The sequence below is a fragment of the Bactrocera oleae genome, chromosome 2 (genome assembly GCF_042242935.1).
Source record: "Bactrocera oleae isolate idBacOlea1 chromosome 2, idBacOlea1, whole genome shotgun sequence".
NCBI classification, from domain to species: domain Eukaryota; kingdom Metazoa; phylum Arthropoda; class Insecta; order Diptera; family Tephritidae; genus Bactrocera; species Bactrocera oleae.
This window is the reverse complement of record NC_091536.1, coordinates 97,023,925-97,041,571: the sequence shown is the minus strand read 5'-3', so window position 1 is coordinate 97,041,571 and position 17,647 is coordinate 97,023,925. Positions and strand designations below refer to the sequence as shown.

The following is a 17,647-nucleotide window of genomic DNA, read 5'->3' as shown; positions in this document are numbered from 1 at the left end:
TTCGATATGTGATAGTATAAAATTCTACTTTCGTCGAAGAAAAATGAAAATGTAATTTTTTACAGAAACTTTTATGGGTCTCTTCAATATGCAATATAATTTTTGACGTACTGCAAATATAGTCACTACTATTTTTCTATTTTCATCAACATCAAAACAGTTTATTTTAATTATTCCTGAACAAGCTACTGTGATCCTGGTGAATTTAGAAAAATGATTATAATTCAGAACTAGAAATTCGTTTAACTAGTTTTCATTTCTCTCAGGAATAATCTAAACATGCATGCTTAATGTTCTATGATGAGTTGTGTTCATTCTGAATTCACTTAGTATTGCTTATTTATCGGTTGCCAATGCTTTTGTGTAACATTACAAAAGTAGTAGGATAAAAATTTGTTCCAACTATTTTTATTCAAACGTCTATGCAACATTTTTTGTGCCATGAGTAAGTATATAAAGTGTTTCAACATCCCTTCATACTTGTGGTTAACTAGGATTTGTTGATTCGAAGTGAATACAATTTATAATTTTCACTGATATCACGTTCAATATCAAAAATTGAGTACTTCATCATTTTCCTGCGTCTATTTGGCGATAAGATAAATGTCAATTCAAAATTTGAACTAAAATAACTTTCATAATTCAATTTTCAAACTTTCCTTTCGATTAGCATCGATAAACTATTCGCTAGCAAAGTGAACTTTCGGCTCTTCATGTACAATCTATTTTTCCCAATGATTTAGAAGCGCTTTAACGCATAAATACACATGAATTTGCCGAGAGAAAACACTCTCATTTAAGTGGCTGTGCAGAGTGCTCCAAGTAGCTTCCACTGGCTGACAGCTGCCAAGCTTTCGCATTTCGAACACTTTGCTTTAGCTTACGCTCCACTGGCTTAATTTTTGCTTGCTGCTGTATACTTTTGCAACGCCTCAGCCGCATGCATTTGGTCGACTTGGTTTGCTGTTGCTGCACAAATTATACTTAAGTAATTTATTGGTCCTTAGCCGGCAGCAGCACCAAGAGTGCCACTAACATATGCTTTTTGTTGGCAGATTTCGCTTTTATATTCCTTACGCTCGTTCGAATCATTTCAATCACAGCTCGACAACTTTTGAAGCCGTTTTTTCCTACTTACTTCGAAATGTTTTCTCCACATTCTCCAGCGGCTGCAGCTGGAAGCTTGCGCCTTCACTCTTGACAGTCATCAATTTGTTGTCACAATTCGTTGCTGCAGCAAGTTGCAAGCAGCAGGATTAACAGAATGGCACTTAAACTTTTACACCACTTCAATGGAAAGTTGTGAGTGAGGTCAATAGGCCTATATCCATTTTTATTATACTCTTTCCATTAACGCAAATGTATGTGTGTGCTTTAATGCTCCTTTAGCATTACGCTCCGCCTCCACGGCTTGATGAAAATAAATCACCCGTTTTTCGCAACTCTTCAACCAAGTTGAAGGCAAAAAAAAAGCAAATAAGTTGCTAACAATTGGCTTGTAATGCCGAGCTTTACACTTTACGCTTTAGCAAGTTTCAATGGACCACTTGAGCCAATGTTGTTGTGCGCACTTAAATGTTCCAAGCAAAGCTGCCAACTTCAACACGGGAGGGAAGGTATATTTGCATACGTGGTACAAACGCAAGGCCGCTGGTGTTGATTTCAGTATGTAACAATAACGGTGTAGTGTGCACCATCCTTTCCAATATGTATATCCCTATTACACTATTCGGCAAATAGTTGGTTTTGATTCAAGTCAGCAATCATATTTAGAATTTTTATCCTGAAATTTGAGTTTTGAGAGCTGGTTCACCGACCGACAATCATCTACCGTACCAGCAGCAACTTTTTTAAAATACAACTGGGTGTCATCATTTGAGATTAGTTTAAACATATTAGTTTCTTCCATTACCTCTTTCATTGAATTAAGCCGAAGAGTGTTTTAGCTTATTCAATCAATGAAAACATAGAAGGATTAAAAAGGAACTAGGTCGCAAGACGAGTTGCATACTTTTTGTTTCCAATTTTGGTATTGGAATGAGCGTATATTTGCAAACTCCAATGCCACTTTCGTTACTATTTATTTAACATATATATGTATTTACTAGTTATATATGAATACTTGCTGACCCGGCAAACATTGTTTTGTCATATACATATGTACGTTATTTTTTGGAAATTTTTCGTAAAGAAAAATTTGTTTAAGATTTTTTTTAAGGAATTAAGAGCTTTTAGGATGTAATTATAATTGCTAGCTATTTATACAACGAAATTAGTTAATTTTTCTACAAAAAATTATAACAATTAAAAACGCAATGGAATGTATACTATTTTTGTTTTTGCGTCTCTAGCGAATACAAACAAACTAGTTGGTTTGCACACGTGAGAACCTGCCACATAAAAGCATATTGCACCCAAATCTAAGCCACAAACAGATAACGTGCGGCCTTGTGACTTAATTGGCATTAAAATTTTACTATTCGAAAGTTTAGCTTCGATAATGTTTTCAATAATTTTTTAATGAATAACTTTGTGCGATTGCAAGGCGGTACTGTCTTTAAAATTATGAAGCAAAATAACCGCAGATCGAACTCATGCCCAGCACATGCAATGAATGAAAAAAGGCAATTGGGCAATTCACAACTTCCTTGGCGCCGATAGATTTTTGTGACACCAAGTCCCCTGGCAACAACTGTTGTATGATTGAATTGTATATTTCTCAACATTACGCCACATTCGCATTGATTTTAAGCAAGCATTGATATCATCATCGAACGTTGAAAGTGCTTGAAATCACCTCACCTCATCAAAGAAGCCAAATAATTTGTCGTGTTGTTTTATATCTTTCAATATCTGATACAATGCCCCAAGCGAATGTTTGTGTGTCATTTTGCATGTAAATACCAATGATCATTTTATACTGTTTTAGCACTGTGGCCATCAACGATTGTTTTTTTTTTATTGCACACTGCATCTGGGTTATTTTGAAAGTTTAATGACAGCTTAAATGCTGAATGAGCTGTTCTTCTTTCATCTAATCAAAATGCTGCAACACCAGATGATGCAAAGGCCAATGCTATGTCATTTTCGATCGTATCTCAGCAAGGAGGATTGAAACAAAGCATGTTTTTACAGTTCCACCTTGTGCGTCCGAAACTGCCAGTCGTAAGTTAATTTTTGTGCATCATTTGGTGAACTCATACCGAAGTGGCTGATTGGTTAATTCGCAATGACAATGCAATGATCCTCAATAGTAATCAATTCTTCATTGTAATATTGCGTCACTGAATGATATATTAGATCGTTGCACCTTGTACGATGTCGATACAATATATCATCAGTCATTGCATCGGCAAACATGGCATCAGTACTATAGCAAAGAATAAACGAATTTGTTTTAATTTAATGCAGCTGCAGCCAGCATACTGTTCCAATTGTATATTTTGGCATTCCTAGTACAAGACATGCATCTTTATACGTTGGATACTGTTGTCCATTTCTTTACGTATATCTTAAAATTACAATGGTTGGGTGGCATTAACCGACCACAGTCGCAGTTAAAACCATTCAGTCTGCCCTGGATTGACTGTATACTTGTATATACGACCCAATTATTATAGCACGATCACGTGATCGTGAAAAATAAAATAACTGCTAGATCCTAGTTATGAAATTGGAAATACAATACGCCAGGCAGCTTCATTAGATAAACTGGTCAGTTTGTAATTCGTTATTTCATAATTTTTGTCTTCAAATGACCATACTAACCTAGCAATGTTACAACAATAAATTTAATCGTAGGAACGGCATTCATATTTTCGGTATCTGAAGTCTGGCAAAAGATAGCAGCATACCTGGGGTACTATAATTGCCAAGTTTTCTGGTCATATTTTGTTAACGTACTACATTTGCCTAGGCGTATGACTAATATGAAACGAAGAATAATTTGTTAAAGCGGAAACTTTTGTGCCACAGAGGGAGACTCTAAAAAACTAAAATTAATGGTAGTTTTGTTTTGGAGTAGCTTGGCTCCTTCATATTAAATTGACACTCAAATTCTTATTGAAAAAATAAATTACTTTGCTTTCCACTACTGTTCCAGGTTTAGCTGGTCTGCGTCTGGTGAAGGTCTCAATACCAGCTTTCAAATTTCGAGGCGAGTCTGCCATGCTCGAATGCCAATATGAGTTGAATCGCACAGGCGGCCCGCCATATTATGGGGGCGTCGGGAGCAACGTCGGAAGTGAAGTTTTAGTCAGTGACGCTGGCACCCGACATCGCAGCTACGCACGAACGCGCACACGCACCAACACACGCAATCGTTATGGCAGCAATATGCATTTTTTCGATGCACATCACTTTGTGGCCATGAGGCCGAAATTTAGGCGGCACAAACGTCAATATTCCTACCAAACGGAGCGACTGCAAATGCATCAACAACAGCAACAGCGGCAAGAGCACCAGCAGCAACAACAATACCAGCAACAGTATCCAACCTATCCATATCAGCCATCACAAAGTTATAGCAGCAGCAGCAGCAGCAGTAGCAGCGACATAAATGGCGCTGGCAGTTATTATCAGCAGCAACAACAAAAGGAAGAAGACGAACAACAGCACTACCCATATCAAACGCAGCGCTCTCCCTACGGGCATAGCGTTTATCGCGGCGCGGCTTTCAGTCAAGCGTTGGGCATACCCGGCTTCAGTAATAGCGGCGTGAGCAGCAGCAGCAGCAGCAGTGGCGCGCATGTTGGCGCCAGCACCTTCACTAGCGGCTCGCGCGGTGCGACGGCGGAGGGTTCATCACATCGCTACAAATTCGGCGACGGCGTCGATGATGGAGAGGAGGCGGAACAGGAAGAGGAAGAAGAAGACGTAGTGGAGGACGATGAGGATGAGGATGGTGAGGCGTTGTATGCCATAAAGTGGTACAAGGACAACGAGGAGTTCTATCGCTTTGTGCCGAAGGCGCACCCGCAGAAGACGAGTTATCGCTTTGATGGCATACGTGTTAGTGTAAGTACATGCGAAATTGGAAAACTCTAATGGCAAAGGAAATTGGAAAACTCGAAATGTGGATGTGTGAGTAAAAATGTCACACCTCCACATTTGCTTGTAGTGGCTCTGTTCTCGTCGGCATTTAAAATTCTTTATTAAAATACATTTTTTTTTTATTGTTCACAGGAGGAGCACTCAGACAGTTGGCGCGTATTTCTGCGCGGTTTAACGCTCAACTCATCCGGCTTGTACCGTTGCGAAATCTCAGCTGAGGCCCCCAACTTTTCTTCGGTGCAGGGCGAGGGCCGAATGGACATCGTATGTAAGTACCACATAGAAAGTGTGCCTATAATGACTGATGTAATGCGAACGTTGATATTTCATAACGGAATGTTGAAGGCCATTTTAACTTCAGCATTTTCATTTTATATATTGAATTGAGGTGTTTCATTTTTTTATATTTTTATTTTGGTGCAATCTATGTTGATGAAACCTCTGTGATAGAATACGATAACCTTAAGTAATACTAGTGCACTATAAAAAAATTCTAACGGATATTTTTTTTTGTGTAATTGAAATAATTTGAAAGTATTTTTTGAGCTTCTACTATGTGACTTGCTGCTTGTTGTAGCAGACGTAAGTTGGGAGAAGTTTCAAGAGCCAAGGGCATGAAGCGGCTTCGCTTAGTGCAATCAATTTAATTTTATGAACGAAAGTTGCCTCTCTAACAAACTGCCATGTGTATTTAAAGCACTTTGTGCATAAGTCACCCGATTGATGGAAATGCTTTTCATCAACATTTATTTCCCAACACCGACCAATCAAGCCAATAACCGCCTTTTAAATGAATTTACACAGCAATGCAATCAATCTCTCAGAATTTCTAAAATTAATTTCCAGATTTATTATTCGAGAAATCCAGAAAGTGAATTGCAAATATTTCTTGTTATTACCACACTTAAATAACAGCAAAACAAAACGAAACTGAACGCCACCGACTAAACACCACAGCACTCATTTGCATACGTATGCTGGCCACAAAGCAGAAATTCACCAGCCAAGTGCATATATTTAAATGTAGTAATACGAGTATGTGTGTTTGTGTCAGCGAAATCAAAAGGCTCGAGTGTATATTTTTGCACAGATTGAAGCCCAGCTGAACTGCAGGTTCCGGCAGTTTTCGGCACAATCTTCACTTATAAATACATATTTATTAGTTTATGGCTTACGTGTGTGCGCGTGTGTGCGTGTGTTGTACATTTGTTTATTCACTTCAAGTAACAACAATTTAGTGCAACTAACCGAGAGTATCGATGCGATTTTAGGAAATTTTTCAGCAAGCAACAAAGAAGAAATATGCCAAACGATTTGCAAGACAAATACAAAAATGTAAAAAGGAGGAATAAAAGCAAGAGGTGGCAAAGATGCTGGGGCAATCTGTGTAGCGGTGCATTTGGTTGATTGCGCCAAAGTTTACTTTAAAATTTATGCAGCTGCCACCAGCCACTGTTCCATACATTCGCATTTGCTTATACATATGGATGTGTGCTTGTACATACTGGTACATAACTGTAAGGCTTGAGTGTGTGTAAATGAAAAGTTTACTTATATATGCACACACATAGCGACTAACTTAGAATTCGACATATAAATTTGCTGTTTTCGTACCCGGTTGTGTTGGTGCAAAGGGCATCGTGTTTTTGTTCGGCAAACGATTGGTTCTGGTAGCTAATGGATCTGATATAGATATGCACGTAGCTAGATATGAAGTGATGATGAAGTTGGATTCATCAACTAAAATGAGAAAACTAGAATTGACTGTTATTTATTTTTATAACGATGACAGAAGAATCCATTCCGTATGTAGAACTCTAAGTTCATACGGAGTGACTCTTATTTGATTAAAAGCTGTTAAAAAAGGCAACACAATCTCGCCACCTTCTACAATATATAACTGTGTTCTTTAAACCGAATAAAAGTGTGATAAATAACACTGCTCTACAGTGTTTTCGTTGCCCTAGGTATAAGAATGATTTTGGATATACTTATATCTGCTCACAATTCTTTATTTTCCTTTTACTTTACCAAAATCAGAAAACATAAAACAAAATAACTGAAATTATATCAGTTGTGTTTTGAAAAATAAAGAGCCATCCAAGTAAACAGAGAGACAAATGTCGAAAACACATGTTATAATTCAATAAAACGTATTTTAAGAGCTTTTCTTTTATAATTTTCAAGTCGACAATATTTTTGTAAGAACTAGCAGTAATCTGACATCATGTGACGATCGCATCAACATCGACATCTTCCATCACTTTTAGATCCTAGTTGAACCGCTCTCCCTGGCTCTCACTATAATTAAATTTTAATTTTCGGATTCATATAATAAAATTAGCCGAACATTTATTGAGATTATTACGGAAATAGTCTAACTTTATATTGAAATTTGTTCTTAGAGTCCGACAGTTTTTCCGCATATTTTGCACAATTTCTACATTATTTGGTATTTATCTAGGAAATCTTCGACTATCAATACAAACCTTTTCCAAGCATCAATTTTCGGATTAATCCTTGATATAATTTGTATCTTTCATTAATTTCCGTATTTGAGAACCATCAAATATTCCACCTTTCACCTTTCCCATAGTAATTTCGGACAATTTTTACAAATGTCACTCAAACAACATCCTTCTGCGTCGTCCTTCTAAATCGCTGAGTTCATTTTGAGAAAAACACTTTGTTGTAGAGATTTCACCCTCTTATTTACATCCATTGGTAGACTGCACCGATATCTGGGTTTTTGGCGACATCACTGTTTCCCAGTAGTCCATGCGAATTACTTTTTAAAACGAAAGTGAGATTTTCATTGAGTAAAACAGAACACTCTGTGGACTGTTATTCTAGATATCTCCTCGTTTGATTTTTAGTAAAATCTTAAAACCTTCCATATATTTTCGGTAAGAAACCTGTGAGTTAGGATCACGTGACGTTTGCATACGCGAAATACAAAAAAAGCTGTTTTAACCATTAGCGGCAATTTCCTATAGTGATACTAAATTTAAATACCAACCATTGTATACTAAATAATTTAGAATCCGTTGTATATTGAATTCCAGAAGTTCTCATATTCCTGATACTATGAAGTATAAAGTATAGTTTCCTATATTGATATATACTTGTAGATACAAGATAGATGTCAATCGGCTGGATGGACGGTCGAAAATGAGAGAAAAGCCTTGGATACCGATGATAAAAGTCTGAAAAATGGGCAGAATTTCTTCTTCTTCACAACTTGAAAGAAAAATGTGATTCTATCGAAGCCTTTATATGGTGGAGGAGTATTATAAAGGCATTGAAAACACATATTTAAAAGTCTGCTAGAAAGTCTATTCAATTTAGGTTCTAGACTAATGGGTTGGAAGTCAATATCATAGATTCGAAATCTTGATTCAAAGTGTTGGATTATGCAAGAAAATAACGCATTATCCAATCATCAAAATCCTTTTATTTCAAAAATCATATCAAAACCAACACAAAGTTAAATTGACAAATTGTGGCTAAGTTTGAATTGCAGGAAAATTATGCGAAATAGCTTCTGTTTTGCTCCAGAAGCAGTCTGGGGTCGCTCAAATCACTCAGCGTGCGCAATTTCGCAGCTATACATTTATTGTATAATCTGTGCTACTTTTCGCAGATTTTAATGTTCAGTGTCGCATACTCATACATATGTACATGCAATTGCGCTTCCAAATGCGGTGCGGTCACTTAATTTGCATTCGGCTTAACTTTTTTGCTTTTTGCGCATTATTATTTGCATTCAGTTCATTTATTCGGAAGCAGATTTTTTAGACTGCGATTTTCAAGTGACTTTTCACACACACTGATGAACGGCGGCAACCGCCGCGACCCATTAACGGTCAGCAACAAGGCTGTTAAGCCCCGGCACGGAAGTGGGTCGACAAGTCTTCTGTAGCGCAGGGGATGCGGCGTGCGGTGTGCGGTTGCGGTGTTATCACGCAAGGATTTGCGGTTAATGTAAGAGTGCACTTTGCGCAGATATGCGAGTGCTTCAAAAGTCAATATTATCAGATTTTATCCGACGAGATTTTTCGCACTCAACAGCTCGTATGCGACTGTGAATGTGAGTGTGCAATTGCCACAGGTTTTTGATGTTAAAAGCATTAAGTGGACGCATGTGTAGGTGTAATGTTCAATTTATACATTCGTTCAAGTATTTCTTTCGATCATGTTTTTTTATTTCACGTCCATTAATGCCGCAAAATGTAGGCGGACAAGCGGGAAAACATTCCCGATTAAAAGTGTAATAATTTGCGTGAGTCAGGTACAGCAACAAGTCGTACCATTATTAACAGTTACGTTATAAAATAAAGTTATTTATCAGATAATTTTTGTAATAATTTAACAAATTTCTGCAGATGCCATAGTTTTGTCCCATCCAGGGTAGCGAATTTGTAATTAAAAAATTTTGGAATAAAAATTAGATTCAGATTTTTTAATTCCGATTACGGGGACTTAGGAAGGCTGCTTATGTATGAAACTTTTAACTGTTTAATTTTTTTGACTTTTGCCTGTATTCTTCTAATGTTGATAAGTGAATAAATATATTAATTACTTTTTTTTCAAATTTCAAAAATTATTTAAAATTCACGCCCCGAGACTAAAATACCCCCTTAAGTCTCTCAAAAAAGGGTCGCGCTAAAATTTTATAAAAACACGATCTTTGTAGTATTACTATAGATTCTCAACGTTAAGCATATTTAATCGGCTTATAAGAGGGTTGGCTGTTATAGTGCCATGTCCCGGACAAAAAAAGGCTGCTGTTACAGTAAGTTTTTCGTAGGAGAAAATAATTGTGGTAATAGACTATCCATTAAGGTATCTTAATAAAGTTAAAAAGCGGAAGCTAATATCGACGGTGAAAATTGTAGCTGAGGAATACTTAAAATATCGATAATATGGCGGGGTAAAGCAGTAATTGGAAATAGAGAATTATCTTAAACCTAGAAAATTTTTGTAGCATTGGTAATTTATTCTACATAAATATTGATCTTAATTTAATAACTAGCACTTTTTAGGTGCAAGATTAAAGTTTGTGACATAGCATCGCTTAGAGATGATGAGATCAAAAACAAGCAGGGAATATTTATAAAGTGAGACCAAAGTTTTTTGAAGTCGACTTCTGTGCTCGCGTGTAGAAATCGATTACAAATTTCTCTTATTGAATACCTGAAATTTCAACAATTTTCACAAAATGTTGGCAAAATCAATTATACAATACATATATACATTGCCATTGAACTATATACTTATTAAAAGTAAGCAAATCTTATGTGCATCTGGAAATAACTGCCGCATAACATTTTCTACTACTTTAATGTTGTCATAATATTATTGATAATATCATTATTTGAATAGAAGCTATGTTCTTAATGATAATTATTGGTTAATGCCTGAATGGAATGAGTTTGAATGTATAGAAAATTAATTGCTTGGCACGTTTGCTTGGAATAAATAGGAATTTGAGAGCTCCACAGTATAAAGTCAGCTTGCTAAGGAGAGGCGGTTAAGACTTAGCAATATAGTTTTCGTTATTCTCACGTCTCTTGATACTTATGCTTTTGTTGCTGCATATATTCTTCATACGTCAAGTGTTGACGTCTTAATGTCTTCAGCATTCACTTCAATTACTATGATGGCAAATATTATAAAATTGAACAACAAAAGTAATATGGCTAGATGCTCAACTCAATTTAATACAGATTGTAAACACTTGAGTGACTTGAAGATATATATGGGTTTCTCAAGATTCAATAGGCCCCACACTTCTAAATATATTATAAAACTGCTCATCTCTAATGATTTATATAATTCATTGACAACTTTAGTTACTGCAAACTCGTTATCTTTGTCAATTTAACCCAAAAACATGTATACATACATAGGAACATATAATCAAAACGCATTTATATGCAATCATATGCCGGCAGGTGTGAGGTTCAAAACGCTTAGCATACGCTACCGCAGTGCAGTCGAGTATCGGGGCCTTGTCGCGTAGTTCAGAGTCTATTCGTTGCACGTGCTCCCCAACACACCAGTTGTGCGAACAAGCTCAATTTATGAATGAATCCGTGAATCGTTGTCAATGCTAAGTATTTTTGTGAATTTTATCAAGTTGGAATATTACTTGTATATAAATATCCTATATTATATAAGTATATATACATATACGTATGTACATGTATGCGAAAATTGTCCACCTCTTCATACAACTGAAGTGCTACATTCAACATGCACGGAAAGTCACTCATTCATGAGCTCGGTTGGTGGTACAGTGAATACTCGTATATAAAATACTGTGGTCATATTATATTATTAGGAACACATTCAATTTGATTAAAAGAGTTAAATTAAAATTATTTTATTATTGTTAATATTAAAAAACTCAACCAGCAAAAAGTGGTTGAAATCATTTAACATTCTATTTGAGTGCTTTATCTGGTACTGTTCGCCTGTTCTAACAGTTTAGAAAGAACTACTTGTAAGGAATGTCAATGGAAAACTTTAAGTATTTGCTTTACGTTTGGCAAAGTTCTCCTGTTCTTTAAACTCTATATAGGATAAGCCTATTTGTATGCTTTTGTAGAAGTCAACACCTGGATGCTAGAAAGCATACGCTGTAAGTATATTTTGGCCACCACTGTACTTTTATACAATCCACTCACTGCATACGCCGAAGACGTGATGTGATTTTCAATTTGTTGCTTCGGAGTTTTTTCTCGCCAAAGCATCAAATTTATGTACTGTTAAGAAAAGTGTCGAAGCGTGCGAAATGCGATTTGAACCAAACATTCGAGGGTGGGGGTTGCACGCTTAGTTGCTGCGACACCTGCGTGCACTGATTTAAAATCTGGTAATATTTTAGATCATATGGAAATGATTTTGACTTGTGTCTGCAGAAGAATTTACATAGCGACTTGGCGAATATATTTGCATCTAGTAAAATTGAGTAGCGGAAAACTATTCATTCGGAAAATTATGATAAAAATTGTCCACTAGTGAGGCAACTTGTGAAAACGGCATTGCGTCTAATTTGTAACAAAGTTGTTTTGCACTATCGCAACATGTTGCGACAGAGAGCATAACAGTTTTGTTCTCCTTACGGTTATTTGTATCTCTGAAAACTAATTGGGATAAATATAGGGTTATATATATAAAAATGATCAGGATGACAAGATGAGTTGAATTCGGAGTGAATGTCTGTCTGAACGTGCGTGCAATTGATAATTTTAGTAAAAATTAAGGAATTTTTATGATACTTAGAACACGCAATGGCGCCCAAGGGTGGCCGATATTGCGGATGGGCGGAAGCGGACCATTGCTACGCCTCCAAAGTGAAACATAAAGCCATAACTAAGCACTAAAATATGATACAAAACTGTAATTTGGTACTAGGGATTGTAGTAGCGAGGTAGACCTGTGGGCTAAATTTAGATATTTTTATGAAGACAACATGCCCCTGTGCCAAAAATGGGTAAATCGGGTCAATACTTCCCTTAGCCTCCAAATACCTAATTTAAATACAATATTTTCGAACTTTCGGTTGACTTTATGCCGCAACTATCGGTCAATACGTAAAGTGAAGCTGTGCGTTCAGCAATTGTTTTGATTTCTTCAGGATAAATATCGATATTAAAATATGTTCTCTTAAGCTATGTTAACTTCACTAAAACTAAGTTAAGAGTAAAGAAAGTTTAGCTCCGCTAAGTTGAGGTAAGTTAAGATAGGTTGTGTTAAGTTAAGCTTATTTAAAATAATTTCTAATAAAAAAGGTAAATCACATTGAAAATTTCCCTTCTTATTAGAATATATAACTGCGTCTTTATCCATATACACGTTTAAATCGATTTAAATTTACATAGATTTGACACAATTGATTTGAAAATACCGTATAACCCACTAATGGCTTTTTTTGAATCAAAAATATATTTAACATATGCAATATACAATATTTAATTTTTATCTCGCAGTTTTGCCGCGCGATGGTCCACATATCAGAGGCCAACAAAATCAATATCAAATTGGTGACACCTTAGCGTTGAACTGCACTTCGGGAAAATCACACCCAGCATCACGTCTGCAGTGGTTAATCAATGACCAACCGGTAAGTAATCATTGAATAAGTACGACTATTTTGATAAGAGATAGAATCATTTTCCACTGGATCTTGGTTTTCTATACACACTTAATATTTTGATTCTTTAACTCAGTTTTTCAGCCTATAATAATGAGTCATTATTATCGACTTTCCTTATATATATGTCCTTTTATATATGTGTCAAAGTGAATAAATTGAATAAAAAGACCTCACTAAGTTGAGTTGATCTACTCATGCTGGCAGTCTTTACTGACATAGCTTTATCATCGCAATAATTTCATCACCATGACTGATTTCACCAGGAAATCAAGTACTTGTTTTACCGTTTTCTTCCTTAAGCTTAAGTCATTGCTCAACTTGTTCACGGCTATTCGTACAACGAAGCTCTCGAAGGCAGCTGCTTGCGCTGCGAGCGCGCATAAACCAATTTCCTCTTAGCTGCTGGATGTGCTTTAAAAAGTTCTCTCGTTACTCATAATCCTGCGGAAGTTCATTGATTGTCTTCAATTTTTATTTAATTTTTATTTTTATCCTTTGTAGTTGGTTTTGTGTCAGGTTTTTTATCTTTGGCTTTATACTGTTCACTTTTCAATTTACAATTGATGTGGCGACGGCCTCTGCAGTCTACTTTATGGCGGCCAATCAAATTTTTAAGCCAAACAAAACAAGCTTTGCAATTTTACAATTGTTCCACTTAAATTGCGACAGGTGGCTACACCGGTTCGTTTGCTTTTTACATGAGACCTGAATGCTTTGTAATGGTTCTCGTTGTTTCCTCCATTCTCATGCTTCGTATTTTTGTATCGCTCTTTGTTTTGCCTTTATCTGTACTTTGCCTATTAATGTGCAGCACTTTTCCTTTGTTCAATTGTTGTACATTCATTTGTTTCATACTTCATTGCGTTTTTATTCCGATAGCTTGTTTTCTCCTTTGCACCTACTCTCCTCCTTCAGCCAATTGATGGCGTAAGTTCTTATTTCTTTCGCATTTAACTTGTACTCATACTTACATCTCTTATTCGCTCACAAGAAATTCTATTGTATTCAGCCATCATTTACATTGTTAAATTCAATTGCGCAATTTTGTTGTGAGTTGCGAATTGGTCATTCATTATAACTGCATGCAATTGTCAATATTTTTTATCACTATACCTTGCCTCGTTTGCTTGAATTTACCAAATCATAAGAAAGTTAAATTTATTGTCCCATCACAATAAGTGAATGTAATTGTTAATACCTCTAATATTTTTATGTAAATATGCTCGAAAACAATAGCTGTTCTCTAATTCTAATCTAATTTCGCATAACTTTTTCCAAAACTGCATATTGCTTGGAAAAATAAATGTTGCCTGACATGATGCCGGATACAAATAAATAAGAAAGTATAATCGTCTTATTCTATACTATTTTAGAGAAACTGCATTGATTAGGAAGATTCTAGGTGTCTTCTAAAATTTTTATAGTAGTGAATCGAACAAACTCCAGTTGTACAGACAAACTGTTAGTTAAGCTTTAACCAGCTCATCTGTCATATTTTCATATGATCTGCGCTTATTTATTTGTAGAGAAATTCTTCATTCTGTGCCAAGCAACATTTTAGTAATCCATTGACTTCGAACAGAAGCTTCCATGCTTTACATTTTCCATAAAAATATATAATTTAATTCAGACATAAATTACTAAATTAAATAAACAAATGCTTCTTGTTTAATAACAAGTTGTGTTTTGCAATTTAAAGACAAAAAACCTCGTAACACTGAAAATAGCACCTCCACAAGCTCTTTTATAAAGGATAGTGAAAAAGGGCGAATAGAAGACGGCTTTCTGTTTTGAAAGTTCAAGGAAAAAACTTTAAGAACCAGTATAATGTTGTCTGCAATTTAGTAAGCACATCATTATTAAAAAAATTACTTATAGTTGAACTCATGACAAAGACCTATATGATCACAAAGGAAATTTAAAGTATATACATACCTCAATAAAACGCATTTAAAACTTTCCAAGCCCTCTTATTTTAATAAATCATTCAAAGATAGATCTTTAGCTGCTTAATTAAGAGCATGTCGAATTTTGGGTTTTCCGGTTTCGATTAATTGGGTTTATTGGACATTTTCGCCGTCATGTTCATAAGCCCACATTTCGTCACCAATAATGATGGGTTTTATGAATGTAGAGTCCTTAGCTACGTTTTCAAGCATCTCTTCTGCGACTTTTACTCGACGATGTTTTTACAAAAGATTTAGGTCTTTTGGTATGAGGCTAGCATTGACACGCTTCATACCAAAATCATTAACAAAAATGTGTTGAGTCTATCCAATAATCGAGATCCTCTGATATCTTTCTGATGCCAATACGACGATTTTCGAGCACTGTTTCTTTAACTTTTTGGAGTTAGCGTAATTGAATTATGGAGAACAAACTTCGCAAAAACATAAAAAAGGTTGTGTCAATCTAAAACAAAAAATTATCGATTTGGCTATGCGCGTAGTTTAAAGGGAACAGTTCGGGTCAAATTTGATCCAGTATACTATATTATATTTACAACTTTCTGGTATTAAAAAGCATTATTTGAGAATTATTAGTGTGTGTGCTAATATGTGCAGTTATAAATACAAATGTAATTCCTTTTGCAGTATTGTTATTTCTATTTTGAATTTGCTCTGGAATGCTGCAAGATTTATTAGAATTTCTTAAATCTAATTACTTACTCAAAGTAAAATTGCAAAACTGAGCTGTAAAGATGTGAAAAATATCAATGAGACAAGAAACGTAAACAAATAAGGAAGAATCTCAACTGAGTGCAGCGTGGCAAAACAAAAATAAATATAATATATTACGTATATTTCCAAATTTCCGACTTTTGAAATGCAAATTTCCCTTACGCACAGCAAACAAAGCTAACTAATGTCTTGCAAATCGGCAGCAATAATGTGTAACTTCTATATACGATGTACAAACTGTTCATATGTGTGTGTATATGTAAATGTGAATTTGTTGTAACTTAAGCAGGAGCGCCATGTCGCCCTGGGCATGTTAGACATCTTAATATAGCCGCATAAATAAATGTACATCAAATGGAGCCTCACTTGCCATTACCGCTGAAAATTAATGAGCGCCATTTGTATGCAACACGCATTTAACTTGCAGCGGTTGCAGCAACGCAACACATATTGCAAATGTAACGAGCTTCTGCACAACAATCAGGTCCTCTGGCATGTGCTGGCTCAAGCGCACAAAGTTCCAACATTAGATTCATTACAAATTACCTAGAAGGTGAATTGCAGCCACTTCAGTGTGAGGCAAAGACATTTGATCGTTTATCTTAGACATAAAGTAAGTAGATAGAAGCCTTATTTGTAATCTACATACATATTATATATATATAAGATATTTTCGTATATGAGGTCTTGCGACGGGGTAATGCTACTGGAAACACTAATGGCGTGTTTGGCCAATGACTTGCAGTGTCTTATTAGCGGCGTGACAGCTATGTGTCGGTTGAATATATTTTACGTGCTTTCCAGAATGGTTGGATAAGAAGTGCGTGAACTTATAAGAAATCAATTAAACATGATGAATAATTTTTGACGAATATTTTCCATTTGAAAGCTAGATTTAGATAGCGATAGTTCTGGTCGAACAAAATGTTTTTAATCGAATTACTTGGCTCATTCTGGTCTCATCCTTCAATAAGGTATCGTAGCAGATAAGAGATGCTCTGGAAGAACTGGTGGGCTTTATTTTGTCCATTTCTTCTAAAAATCGAGTTCCTATTGAAATAAAACAACACGCGCTTCCGTTCTTACAGCCACGTACGAGTACTCGCAACGTGTTAATTAATGTAGCTGCTGTAAGAGTATTGGTTCGTACCGGCACCGCAGGGTATACTACAATGTCTGCGAATGTGATAAATTTCGTCTTTATCTCGTGCGCTATTGCAAGGCTTTGCAACAATGTATCTGCATAAATAATAGTCATTTCCGTTGTTGGTGGTCGCCGGTTGTTGGTTGTTCTCATTTGCAGCACTTCTATAGTATTTGGGGTCTCACGCCGCTGGCAGTTGAGACAATTTAATTTTTCCAAATTCCATTAAATTTCAGTTCAAAGGAAGCTGACATGCAGCGCAGGCATGTGACACATGTACATATGTGGTTGTGTGCAGCAGCTGACTAATTAAATTTATTCATTTACATGATGAACGTGATGTCATTAAAATAGTGAGCATGTGATCGCACAGCCAGCGAATGCCTTCCGCCATGGCCGCTTAAATATTTGGCAGAGCGCTCTTTATTCAATTTGCATTCATTTGTTCTCACCCACTTCAGTAAAGCGTTGAGTATTCTCTCTGTATTTGTTGTAATGTAAAAAAATTGCCTGTATTTTGCTTGAAAAAAATTATGTTGAAGTAAAGACTGGAGAACCCTTACCATGCTTTATACGTAGTGCGGAGGCCTCTAGTACTATTAAAGC

At 35.9% G+C, this 17,647-nt stretch overlaps 1 protein-coding gene across 3 annotated transcripts in view; it reads left to right on the top strand.

Annotated features, from left to right (window-relative positions):
• beat-IV (beaten path IV) overlaps window positions 1–17,647 on the top strand; it is a 50,635-nt gene that overhangs the window by 18,737 nt on the left and 14,251 nt on the right. For all 3 annotated transcript variants that reach the window (XM_036357330.2, XM_014230715.3, XM_036357332.2), the window contains 3 exons: window positions 4,103–5,016; window positions 5,185–5,320; window positions 13,050–13,183. In XM_036357330.2, coding sequence (XP_036213223.2) covers window positions 4,103–5,016; window positions 5,185–5,320; window positions 13,050–13,183 — 1,184 coding nt within the window. The remainder of the gene's footprint in view (window positions 1–4,102; window positions 5,017–5,184; window positions 5,321–13,049; window positions 13,184–17,647) is intronic.